We start from the raw sequence: 13,264 nt of genomic DNA on the forward strand, positions 1-13,264 counted from the left end.
TGAACTTAAGACAAAATAATCCCCTGTTCTATCTGTTAGTTTAACAAAGCTATTGAACTCTTAATGGAAAATGTTGTTATGCTGCTGCTTTCAACTTCAGTTAGAACTTGTTTCCTCATGGCTGACTACATCCTTTAAATGTTAGAAATGTATGTTTGGGAATTCTTTGTCCTTTAAGTGAGTGATTTCCTGTATTGGTCAGCATCTTTCAGTTCCAGTTCTAGACAACATTTTTTAACATAGTCAAAATGCATTATCTAATAAAAGCACAAAAACGTACTTATCTGATTATTGAGATGGCAATTTAACCTTTCCTCTCTTGAAGGATTTTCCCTACTATTTTCTACTATTACAGTTTTGATTTTATGTCTACCTTCCATCAACAGCTGTTTCTATTTAATAACTGAATTCATTCACAATTCTATGCCTGTATTTTCTGTGATGACGTTTTAGAAATTTGATCTTACAAAAGTCCCAGGAACTATAACATTGTATTGAAAAGGGTGTCACAGTCAAATAATAGGTATTTCCATTTTTATTTCCCATCTTGGTACTTAACTGGAGAGAAAATGAATTGCAAATGACCAGGAAGATACATTTGTAAGAGAGAGTCAGAGGATAGGATAACCATACCTGTCCTATTCTCCCCTACAAATTCCGCAGTCCCCCATATAGTTCTTTGAGGCAAACATGAGATTGGGAAACCCATGAGACATGAGATTGGGAAACCCTTCATAGCAAATTGCCCCACACTTAATCCTTTTGTAGTCAACACAACCACTATGAGTCCTTATTTGAAATGGAGCCATAGAGGTGGCTGGAAAGGGGCAAACACTTCCTCCCACATTTGTTTTCTGACCAGAATACCTGAAGCTGCTGTTTGCCCCCAGGCATGATATACAGATATAATACACATACTTGAATATTTTGCCCCATTGGACAAATAACTTTGGAGGCGATTTCAATCAGGAAAATCTACTCTCTGAGCCAGGATGGATGGATGGTGGTTGCATTTGGCATTTTAAAAATGAATCTAATTGCAGATCTCTCATTATCTTGCCTCATTTCATCCTAAAACTAATAATAACAACACTTTGTTAGCTGTCTCATAGCAAATTGTTCTCTGGACGGCTCACAACACAACATTAAAAAGCATCCTATAAAAACACATAAAACACATCATCCTCTCTCTATAAACACACATCACACATATACACACACACTGTGTGTGTGTGTGTGTGTGTGTGTGAATGCATATATCTACACACACACGATGACACAAACATAGACACAAAATACAATATAAAGCATTTTTAAAACTTCCATAAATGGGGTGCCCCCATCAAAAAGGCCTTCTCCCTTGTAGCCACCTACCTCACCTAATTTTGAGGTGAAAAACTTCTTTTTTTCTTCTTCAAAGTATTTATGATATTTTAATTTCAAAATGTGTGAGGGGAGTGAATTATACATGTTGCTAGATCTAATCCCTCTGAGACAAGAAAACCCATTCAACATTGCAGTTATACATGCTCTAAATATGGGATCTCTTGTATTTTTTCCCTTTAAACTGATTGAAGAGCATCCCAACATGTACATGGTTATATTTTGGGTTTGTTTTATATATGTTTATGTATCGCAGTATAAAGCAACCATAGAATTATTCTCACAGTTTTAGCTTACATCTAAGCTGGAAATCTTTGTTGGTTTTGGAAGAAAAATCAAATATGTAGTAGACACAGTTAGAAATGTGTTTGACAGCTTACTTTTACACAGGCTGTAATATGAATGAAGCTAAAAATTTACATGCTAATGATCTGGTTGGCAGGGTGAGGGTGGGTGGGGAGCATTCGTAACGGCAAAGTCTGAGAAGGTGCGAACAATATTTTACTCTAATCAGCAATTTGTAATGTTACCAAATATTTTAGGTTGTTTAGCCAGTTAAATCTAGTTTGTAGTTTCTGGATTGCTGAGTTGTAGTGTGAAAAAATAATAAGCCCTAGCAACTTCCTGGAAAGTAATGATCCTTTCTTCTCTTTGGCAGGTTGTCAAGTTATTAAGCAACAAAAGATCGCAAGCAGTTGGGATATTAATGTCCAGTCTTCATTTAGATATGAAAGATATACAGCATGGTAAGTAAAATAGTTATATTAGATAAGCTTTATTCAGTATAATTGCTTCATCTTTTCCTACTCACAATCATAGTATAGAAAAAGCCACTCTAGGGTTTTCAAGAGTAATCTACTGGGAATGTTTCCTGTGTAGACCCCAATGAAATGAATGAGTTGAGTGACAGCACAGTATTTCATTGAAGCTTTTGCAAGAGATTCTCCCAGAATAGTGAGTCCTTTTGTCCCCTGCATGTTTACAATAAAGCATTGTTGATTCCAATATCCATCAAGTATCACTGGAGTTTAAACATTTGGGGCCCTCAACTGGAACCACCTTCCTTTTAGAATGCAAATCTTCATTTCTTTTATAAAATATATCATGTTTAGCAATAAATACCTATCTAGATTTGCTGATAGTATCACCTTCAAAACTTTATATTAGCAGACATCTTGCGGGGGAGAGGGGGGGCTGTAATTTTTCTATCCCCATTCACATTAAAAGATGGCTTTGCAAAAAGGTGAAAAGTGAGGCTATATTTATACTTGGAGTATTCTTCATGCTTCCTAAGGCCTTATAATAGATTTAAAGCAGATGGAATGAAGCTGTGTAGTGCCAGCTTACCTATTAAATAAATATGGTTTCAAGTACATTGCAGACTTCATAAATCAGAAAAACATCTTTCTTACTTTTCTCGTCTACCTATTTTAATTGTGAATTCCATTTGCTATTTTGTGGAATAAATTACACAAAGGACAGATATTGGTGCGCACTGTCAATTTTTGAGTAACTTCTAATCACAATTTAAGCTTTTATTAAGTTGTTTTCAGGGTTACTAAATTTCCTCAAGCTGAAGCATTTAGGCTGGTAGTCACAAATCGAGGCGCCAGTACTGGCGCCAAGAAATACTTGGTATTTCTAAAGCTGGCAGATGTAGTTCAGTTAAGTCATAGAGTGAAATCTGAAAACAATGATATGGTCCTTTCCTTCAGTCAAATATTCAGCTTGGTTTGAGTTAATAATGAGAACCTTATGAACAAAGGAGTCCGCCTAACATCTGTGTCTGTGGTAAAGCCAACACAAGTTGATTGAAAATTTGCTTGCTTAACATGCAACGCTAACAATAATATGGCATGAATGTCAATCGTTGAAGGGGTCAAGCAATACTATGCTTAACCTTTATCCTATTAGGATTAAGTGCATGTAATTGTTCTATCCTAAAAGTCACTTTGAGTCTTTTTTATATTTATTTTCATTTGGGTTTAGTAGTCGCTTCTTGTTCTTGATGAAATGCATGCATTTGTGAGGAACTAACATTGTCTAAATTGTTGAAAGTGATGATGTGATAATATAAGTAGTACAACAAGTGTTGTTAGTGTAAACAGAGTTTGTGATGGACATGGGATGGTATATAGGGATGTGCGAAATGGCTTGAACCGGCCCTTTTTAGAATGGGATAAGGCCAGCCGGGAGAGGGGGAGATGACAGGGACCCCCCTCCCCCATGGCCATCAACTTGGACCCAGCTGTGAGTCTAAATAAAATAAAATAAAATAAACATAGAACCTCTGAACCGGCTCAAAGCCAAGCTGGGGGTATGTTCAGGGGGCACAAAACCAAACATGCCCGGTTCAGTTCAAGTCAGATCCAGACTTGGGCAACCAGTTTTGTGCACACCCCTAATGGTATATAGATAGTTGACTAAAATAAACTATTTCCAGCAAACATGTCTGCTTCCTACACATCTTGCATGATTGAAATAGGCCTATTTCCCATTTGCAGTGTAGACCAATTAATCATTGGTCCTGTCAGTGGTGAATTTAGGCTGGTAGTCTCAATTTTCTCACTTTTTCTTTCCTGCCTGCTTGTGCAGTCCTGGTTACCTCACTTTGACACACACCACTATGTGGCCTTATGTGAGCAACTGTCTCTCCATGTCAGCCCTCCATCTGGGGATAATATTCACTGCTCTTTCTTTCAGGGTTGCTATAAGGATTTTTAAGATATTGCACTGTGAACATTTAAATCACAATATACATGCTGTTTATAATAGAAACGAGCTGAAGGCCCATCAAAAATGACAGGCATAATGGTGAGGAATGGTTTTTGGTTTTATGTGTTACCTTTCTCTCTCTTCACTTATGTTAGTCTCCTTCCTCTTTTTTAAAATTGTGCCTGGATGAGTCCTCTCCTATTCTTCTTGTTCTCATTCATCGTGCCGTTTCCTGTTTCTGGATTCTCTCCCTGCTACTCCCTTCCTTCCTGCTACTTCCTCTTTTCTAGTCCCCTGTTTTGTCCCGTTTCCTTACAATCAAATCAAATCAAATCAATCATTTCCTTTTTCCATTCTCCTTGCTTTCCTTCCATCCCCACCTCTTTCCCAATGCTTCTTCCTTACCTGCATTCCCTTCGCCTAGTCCTCCAACCCAGCACCCCACTTTTCTGCCTCCTTTCATCTTCTCTTTCTCCACACAGTCCTGTTTAAGCCTTATCCATCTCCTGTTTCCTTCTCCTGGTGCTTTCCATGCTGCGCAAATACAGAACATTAAGCATGCAAACATTCTGAGAGCCAGGGCTTCACTGAACATAATACCACTTAATTTAATGAAAGTGAATTAAAGTTCTGAAGTGCCAGTTTTCTGTTGAGGGGTGGAGTGTATATCAAATCTGAATTGTCTAAACCAGGGCTGCACAACTTCAGACCTTCTGCAGATGTTGAACTTTCACTCCCATCATCCCCAGCCACAGTGGCCAATAGTCAGGTATGATGGGAGTCCAGCAACAGCCAGAGGGCCAAAGCTGTGCAGCCCTGTTCTAAACCTTTAAGTGTCCCAGAAGGTGAGGGGTATGGATTTTGGAGTATGAGCTACCAACCCACGGTACAAAGTTGGAGATTATATACTGTATGTTGGATAATGATGATGATGTAACATTAATTTACTACACAGTGGCAAATCATCTTTGCATGCTTAAATGAGTGCTACTGAAGAGAAGATTCTATTCAACACCCATCTCTTTTGCCTCTACAACAGTATTGAAGAGCCAGCCTCTCTCTTGCCACCATCAAACATTAGATTATTATACTGGCACAGAAAGTGCCAAGTCGTTAAGATGTTAAGTAGTTAAGACATCATTCTGTCATTATAAGACTCTGAACCTTCTATTGGTGATAAAATGGAAACCATCTCTCCAATCAATCTGCCTGAAGATCTGCAGACATTCACTAGGTGATGTGACATCACCTCTCCAAATTCGCTGCAGATCTGATATAAAATGGCTAAGATGTAACAGTATAAAAATATATCACCGCCTAGAGATGTACGTATAAGGCGGTATAGAAGTGTGATAGATAAATAATTAACAATTGACCCTTAAACTCTAGAACACAACTGTGGGCTATGGTCCCCACCCCCACATCAGATAAGATGTATTATAATTTTTATAAAGTCAATTTAAATGCTTTAAAAAAAAATTTCAGGTATAAGATGAAGCATAATTCTGTGTTGTTTTGAAAAATATCCATCCAATGTGCTGAGTTTGTTTGTTTATTCATTCAGTTTATGTACTGCCCTTCCTAAAGTGGCTCAGTGAAGTTTACATTTTTTTTAAAAACACCCCACAATAAAGTGCAATTAAAATTTTAAAAAACCATTTAAACCAAATTAAAATTAAAACTATATATCATTAAAAGCCAGGCTAAAAATATGCTTCAGAAGCTTATTAGCTTCTGAAGTTCCTATAATAAGTTAAAGCAACTAAAGGCACAGATTTTGCATACCGAGTGTGCAAAACACACTAAAGCCAGAGTTGGGAAGTTCTGGAGAGTGACTTCCTGGTTCTGAGTATAGCTGTCTGATAAAGAGAGTCTATGAGCACTCTGGTACTTGTAATTGAAACAATGGTCCCCTTCCATTCTCTCTTCCTTTCCTTTTTATGGTTTCCCCCCTTCACTGAGGCAGTGGCAAGATGGCAAGGGAGACATACAAAGATGCATGAGGTGGTGGCAAGATGCATAGCACCTTTTGAGGGAACAGAAGACAGCAGCAAAGTGCCAAATGGGCTTATGAGGGAATGTGAGGTGGTAAAGAGGTGGTGAATGGAATACAAATGCGACAAATATTTATATACCGCTTTTCAACCCAAAGTTCCCAAAGTCTTTTATATAGTAATAAATAAATAAAACTAGCTTAACTCACGCAGAGCATCTGCACGCCAGTACTTGATTGCTACCCTCACCCCCTGCCACAGCTCCCCTCACCTCAGAGATCTCTCCACCCTCACCTGAGCTGCACTCCTGCTCCTCCTCCTCCTCCATCCGGTTGCTTCTATCCCCCTCTTGGTTGCGGCTGCAGCGTTGCTGGCACCTAGTGGCCAAGCTGCAGCCCTCTATCTCCAGAGACCTCCCCAACCTCACCCAAGCCCCACTCCTGCTCCTCCTCACAGGAGCAGCAGCAGCAGCAGCAGCAGCAGCAATTGACCAGGCCATTCCTCACTGCTACAGCCACCACCACCATGGCCTCTCGTTCTCCTCAGGCTGCTGACAGGCCCAGACTCCGCCAATGGCCTCGGGAGCCCCAAACAGCAGCAGTGGTTGAATGGGCCCTTCCTTGCTGCCAATAGGTGCCACCATGGCCTCTTGTTCCCATCAAGCCACTGACAGGCTCAGGCCTGTCCCTTGCCCTTCCTTCTTTCTCTCTCCCCATCCTTTCTTTTTCTCTCTTTCTTTCTCCTCCACTCGCTCTTCCATTCTGTCTTTCTTCCCCTCCCTTCTCTCTCTCTCTCCCCCCCCCCTTCCTAATTTAACAGATCTTGCTTCCTCATCTAATTCACACAGCAGCAGCCTTCTCCTCCTGAAGGGGCTCTTTCCTCTCTTATGACCCCTCTCTTCACAGAGCCTTACATGCACCCCCACACACACACACACCTCTCTTCCACAATCAAGAACATCTTCCAACCAGTAACAGTTGCATTCCAATTGACCTTAACCATCACAGGCTCCTCCTCCCTATCTGCATATACAATCCCCACTGCTCAATCACCATGGTGCTTCTGCTCTCACAGGCTCCTCCTCCTTACCTGCATATGAAATCTACTTTAAATTACCAACACTTTGTATTTTGCCCAGAAAGCTATTGGCAACCAACGCAGTTGTTTTAAAACAGGCATAATATGGTCTCTCTGAGAAACCCCAGAGACCAATCTAGCTGCTGCAGTTTGGACCAATTGAGGTTTCTGAACTACATAAAAAGGCAGCCCCACCTAGAGCGTATTGGAGCAGTAATGCCTAGAGGTTACCAGAGAGTGCATCACAATTCTGAGATCACTATCTTTAAGAACAGATGCAGCTGTTGTATCAACTGAAGTTGATAGAAAGCGCTCCTGACCTGAGTGAGGCCTGAGTCCAAAAGCACTCCCAAGCTACATACCTGTTCCTTGGCGGGAGTGCAACTCCATCCAGAACTCCTTTGGACACTAACTTGTGGTTGCAATATGTGCAGAATAGAATTGCTTATTTGCTGCACACATTGCCACAGAATCAGCCTTCAAATGGGCTTTATGTTGCATCTGATCAGATTCAAGTCAAGTCCTCTTCCATTTACACTCTAGTCTTCTTTCTTGCCTTTTCAAATAAATAAATAAATAATAATAAAAACAAACTATATTGTTAGCCGCTCCATCATAAATTGTTCTCTGGGCAGCTCACAACATAGGTCGGTGTACTTTAGCTGTTCAGTGTACCATGGAGCCAGTTCTGAAGCGGAACAGAGAGGACGCTTAAGAGCCATAGTGTCTACTGTCCTGGTAAGCTCCCGATTCCAGGTCTCCATGAGGGCATCAACAGAATCACCAACTGAACCAACTCTAAAACCCTCCAAGGCCTCTTGGAAACCTATGGATCCTATAGACTTCTTGGGTGGACCATCCTAATAGGTCCTGCACTCCTGAAGAGGTGCGTTGTGGCCATGAAACCAAACTTAACCAGAGGGTGGTCCATCCATGACAATGGAGACACTCTAGAAGTCTCCACCCATAGAACACCACACTGATCTGAGCAAAAGACCAAAACAAGAGTGTTACCAGCAATGTGTGTTGGCCCTATGACCAAATGGGAGAGGCCCATAGATGTCATGGCTGCCATGAAGTCCTGAGCTGCCCCAGACAAGCCAGTCCTGAAGTGAACACTGAAGTCACCCAATACCAAAAGCCTGGGCAACTTCAACACCAACTCCGCAACCAGTTCTGTCAGCTCAGTAAGAGATTCCATTGGGTAACAGGATACTCGGTATACCAATAGAATCTCCAATCTATCCTGTGTCCCCACGCCAAGATACACAAACTCAATTAAGGAAGTGCACAGACAGTTTGTGCACTCCCCTGTGAGGCGGGGGTTGCCTTTAAAAGAGCAGGTAAGGAACTCCTTACCTGCTTGCCTCTGCCCCACGGCTTTCCCCTTGCCAGCGCTTGGTTTTTCAAGAGACACGCAGGGCTACAGGGCTGCTTCCTGCAGCCCTGATCGGCATCGGCACACACATGGCTGGGGCATGTGTGCCAGTTCAAACACCAGCATTTGAGCCAGTTCACCACTGCTGCTTGGAAGCGCCAAACTGTGTACACCCCTACACTTAATATTTTCCTGTTGTCTCACAGGTAAAGAGAGGTGCTGTTAAGAGAGGTGCTATTCTGATGGAACACAGCCACTCCACCCCCCTTCCCCTAACCTGCTGCACCACAGAGTACCCAGCAGGGAAAAGCTGAGCCCGTACTGGGCCACTAGCATCCCGCAACCAGGTCTCAGTTATATAAGCCCCTGGTGGCGCAGAGCCCCTGGTGGCGCAGTGGTAAAAAAACTGCCGCCCTGTAACCAGAAGGTTACAAGTTCGATCCTGACCAGGGGCTCAAGGTTGACTCAGCCTTCCATCCTTCCGAGGTCGGTAAAATGAGTACCCAGAATGTTGGGGGCAATATGCTAAATCATTGTAAACCGCTTAGAGAGCTCTGGCTATAGAGCGGTATATAAATGTAAGTGCTATTGCTATTGCTATAAGCCAAGTTTGCTCCCTCATCGATGATCAGATCATGGATGATTTGGATCTTATTTTGGACCAGCTTTGCATTACAAAGGAGCAAGGTCAGTTTCTGTAGGTGATTGGATCTACTAGCCAAAGCCTGAGAGCTGACACGAAAGCTGGAAGGGGAACCAGCTATTAATTTTCTGATCTCCCTTCCCCTGTAATGGCCTGCTGACCTGCCAACACCAGATCTTCTATTCCCCACCACTACTATAATAGCTACTCCTGAACCCCCAAAGACACTCCTTACTCCCTCAGCTGTACCAGAGCCCTGACACAGAACTGTAACTAGCCAGGCACTAATAAAAAGCAAATGGAGTCCCTGTATAAACATAAAAAGGACCTCCAAGAAACAAACATAATCCAACCTCCATCCCACACTGAACATGGCTGCACCAGAGAGCTGCTTGCTGCCTCCATATCAACAGGAGATCCAGCCTCTCACTCGTGGCCTCCCTCCAGCAGGTGTTACACATCCGAAGACAGCCAAAGATAGGTAGCCAGAGCAAACAGAAAATTACAGTAGAGTCTTCTCACAGCCAAGGATGCAAATAGGCCAGATGACAAAGTGCCTAGCTTCCTCCACTCTTCCATAAGGCATGTCAGTTAAGATGGGCACCTCAAGTTGCAACTTCCATATTTTTTTGAGACAAGTGAAAGTTTAAAGTCTCTTAACTCTCATCTTAAATCAAAGTTTTTTTAATTACTGAATTTGTTACTTCTTTGCCAGTAGATCTGTCCCATACACATGCTAAAGCAGTGCACTCCCATCCCCCACCCCCACTTACCAGTCTGGTTACCATAAAAGCTTTTCTTATGACAATGACTCTTCTACTTCCTGTGGCTTCCAGTAATGACTCTTGTTCTTTGTATGCAATGTGGTTCTTCTTGTGAAGAAGAGAGCCACAAGCTCCTTACAGACATTCCCTCCATGGACAATCAACTGATGTAGGTGGGAGACATGGTGAAATTAGCCTATCCACATACAAACCTCAAGATCCCTGTTGTATATTTGTCAATACTATGGCATGAAGAACAAAGCTTAGCCTGCATCAGATTTTTGAAGAGCCACAATTGCAGCTCTTCCATCAAGAATTCACCTCAACTTTAGCTAACTTCAGTTAAAAGCTCTTGGCTTTGTTTACCACTTTTCTTCAACCACAGTTTCAGACTTATTTTTAAAAAGCTGTTTCTCTGCCTTCCTCTAGCTGGAGAGTATCACCTTCTAAAGGCTGGAGAAGAATTCTATGTCATCAGCAAAACTTAAACCCAGTCATTAAAGAACATGTAATCTTCTTTTCTTAAATTCCCTGGCCATTCATTAATTGCACAGTCACAGTTTTTGGTCAATTCATGCTAATCAAGAAAACCCAAACTCATTATATATTTAAGGACAAGGTTGATTAATTTATTTACTAGTGAGAAACAATATAGCAATCACTTCTAATTTTTTTTAATTAAATGCTTATTTTCATTCCTTAAAAAGAGTTGAATTTCAAAGTGGCTTGAATAAATATGAATTTGACTTTCTAATCTGAGGTTGGAAATTATTGATAGATAAGCATTCAAGTAACTTGAAGCCAAAGGAAAAACATTGGACCCATACAGTACATTTAGAAATAACCATCAAGATCGTAAGAGCTACTTTGGCTCACACAAGGAATTTGTTCTAGCCTAGTGGGATTATTGCATTTCTTTCTTTATCTTTGAACAACTGAACTCTAGGCATATTACAAATGGCTTTTCAAACTCCCCCCAGTTCAAAATGCCCTTGTGATTCTGGATGTCCTGCGTGTAGAGTAGTGCTGGGAAAACTCTTCTCCAATTAACTTTGAAATGATCCAGTTTCTTCCTTTCAAAAATCAGAAAGAAATTAAATCATTTTTCAAACCAATCTGAGGCTAGGAAACTAACTACTCCTCTCCAAAAACACTTCCTGCAAGCTCTTCATCACCCCAACACGAGATCCCCCACTCCCTTACTTTCAGTTGGCAGAAGCACCAACAGCAGTGAGTGAGGATAGGAGAGGGCTTTTTTTCAGTGCCCCCTCCCCACATACCCTTCGAAGCCTGAGTTTGGGGGTGTTCACCAGCATCACTAAACATGGAGCAACTTCCCTTAGATTGCAATTATATGCAGACTTACTTGGGAGTAAGTTCCATTGAATGCAGTAGAATATACTTTCGTAGGTATGTAAGTATAGGTAGACCTATGTAAGATTGGATTATTAGTTCAAGCAGTTTTAATTAGTATTTTAGAAAATCTGACTATAACCAGATAATAATAAATAATAATAAACTTTATTTGTTAGCTGCCCCATAACAAATTGTTCTCTGGGTGGATGCAGGGGTGGTACAAGGATGTTAAGTGTCAGAACTGACAATCCAGCTCTTGCAAGCCTTTGAGTACGAAGCCAGCTCCCTTCAAAAAGGCCTATTTCAAAAAGCATAGGGCGGGAAAGTTGGAGTTGCAGGAAGTGTGTTTTATCACTTCCTACCACCACAACTTCCCTGCCTTTGCGTTTTGAACAGGCACAGGGCCAAATGTGGCAGGAAGAGGAAAGGAGGACACTGGCAGCAACTGGCACACCACAATGAAAACCTGGGGTGGGGGAACAACAGCATGTTCTGGCAGGGTGAGGCAGCAGCAGGGCAATGGAGGCAGCTAGTCCACCCTCTCCACCAGTTTGCTTGATGAGATGACCACCTCACAACACCTCATACAGATTGGCCCAAGCTATGTGCTATGTATAGTTTACTTTAGCACTGCAAGTATTTGAAATGTGCTACTCTTTTAAGTCATCTGATATGTTCAGAAGCTTATATCTATGACTGCAGTACAATATAGGGCTAACTCCTTTTTCAGTTGGCAAGGATAGAGATATTGTCAATACTATGTTTTAAGCAGGCCATGTGGATTCTGCCCCCCCCCCCCCGCCTGCCCCCCTGAATTGGATTAAGAAGTCAGTTTTCCAAATCCTATTGTTGGCTTTATTTATTTTAGTTCTGGAAATTATTTCTCCCATAAGCAAGTACATTTGCTGAATTCATATCTTTTTAGTAGTATTATAGAAGTTGTGTTTTAATAGATCATTATTGCTAACAGATCTTCTATTCTGTCCAAAAATTCTGTCCATAGTGGAAGATGCTATGTTTGTGTGTGTGTGCTTTTTTTTAGCCAGAGTCATTTTTCCTGTTGTTCATTGCCACAGTACAAAAATAATCTCTCTTCTTGGCATTTATCTAGTATCAGCTTTGCTTATTGACCCCTGTTTATTACTCATTATACGGGTCCTACTATAGATGATCAAATCTTGGACATAGTTTGCCAATTTGGTTTATTTAGAGGGCAAGTGATAACTATAGCTGGCTAATTCTGAAGAATGTAAACTAAGTTGCAGAGTATAGTTAGCGAGCCCATGACACCACCTCCCTGATCTCTGAAACCATGGATCAGGAAGGTTAGACCTGAATTGATGTCTGCCAATTACACAGAAAAGGTTAGTCTTTATATTATCTATATTTCCCCCTGAGAATTGTAGAAGTAGTTACATGTGGCTGCTGCACTTCATACCATGCTGTAAACTGCATTTGAAACTGTTGGGAGTTTTAAAATTAATTTGTGTGTGATATGACCTAAGAAAGTCCACTGTGGGTTTTCTTTAAAGATTGACAAATGTCCCAGTGAATGTATGGCCATTTCTGTAATAGTATTTTTGACAGCAGCCTTTAAGTTTAGAGAGAATGTGAGAAGGCAACTGAGTTACCCTCTTCACTTTTAAAATATTTGCTGCACACCCAATAATGAAGCAGGGATTCAGCAAATATTTTGCAAAAATGCTAATGCTCAGAACTAAGCTAGATTTGGATGGAGGCAAACCTGGTTTGTATAAACCTGAGTATCATTTGAGTTTCTCCTTCACCCTCTGAATTTTGATATCTACTCTCCTCCATAAGCCGTGAAGACAAACAACTCTTTCTTTTAAAATACATTTACTGAACTGAGCTGTGGATTGGACTGTTACCATTACCAGCTGTGGATTGGACTGTTAGCCATTCCTTAAGTTTCCATTTCAGTCTTCTTCCCCCC

At 41.2% G+C, this 13,264-nt stretch overlaps 1 protein-coding gene across 2 annotated transcripts in view; it reads left to right on the top strand.

Moving 5' to 3' along the window:
• FMN2 (formin 2) overlaps window positions 1-13,264 on the top strand; it is a 293,915-nt gene that overhangs the window by 125,312 nt on the left and 155,339 nt on the right. For both annotated transcript variants that reach the window (XM_053300841.1, XM_053300851.1), the window contains one exon: window positions 2,042-2,129. In XM_053300841.1, the coding sequence (XP_053156816.1) occupies window positions 2,042-2,129 (88 nt within the window). The remainder of the gene's footprint in view (window positions 1-2,041; window positions 2,130-13,264) is intronic.

Source organism: Hemicordylus capensis, chromosome 1 (assembly GCF_027244095.1).
Source record: "Hemicordylus capensis ecotype Gifberg chromosome 1, rHemCap1.1.pri, whole genome shotgun sequence".
Classification (NCBI taxonomy): domain Eukaryota; kingdom Metazoa; phylum Chordata; class Lepidosauria; order Squamata; family Cordylidae; genus Hemicordylus; species Hemicordylus capensis.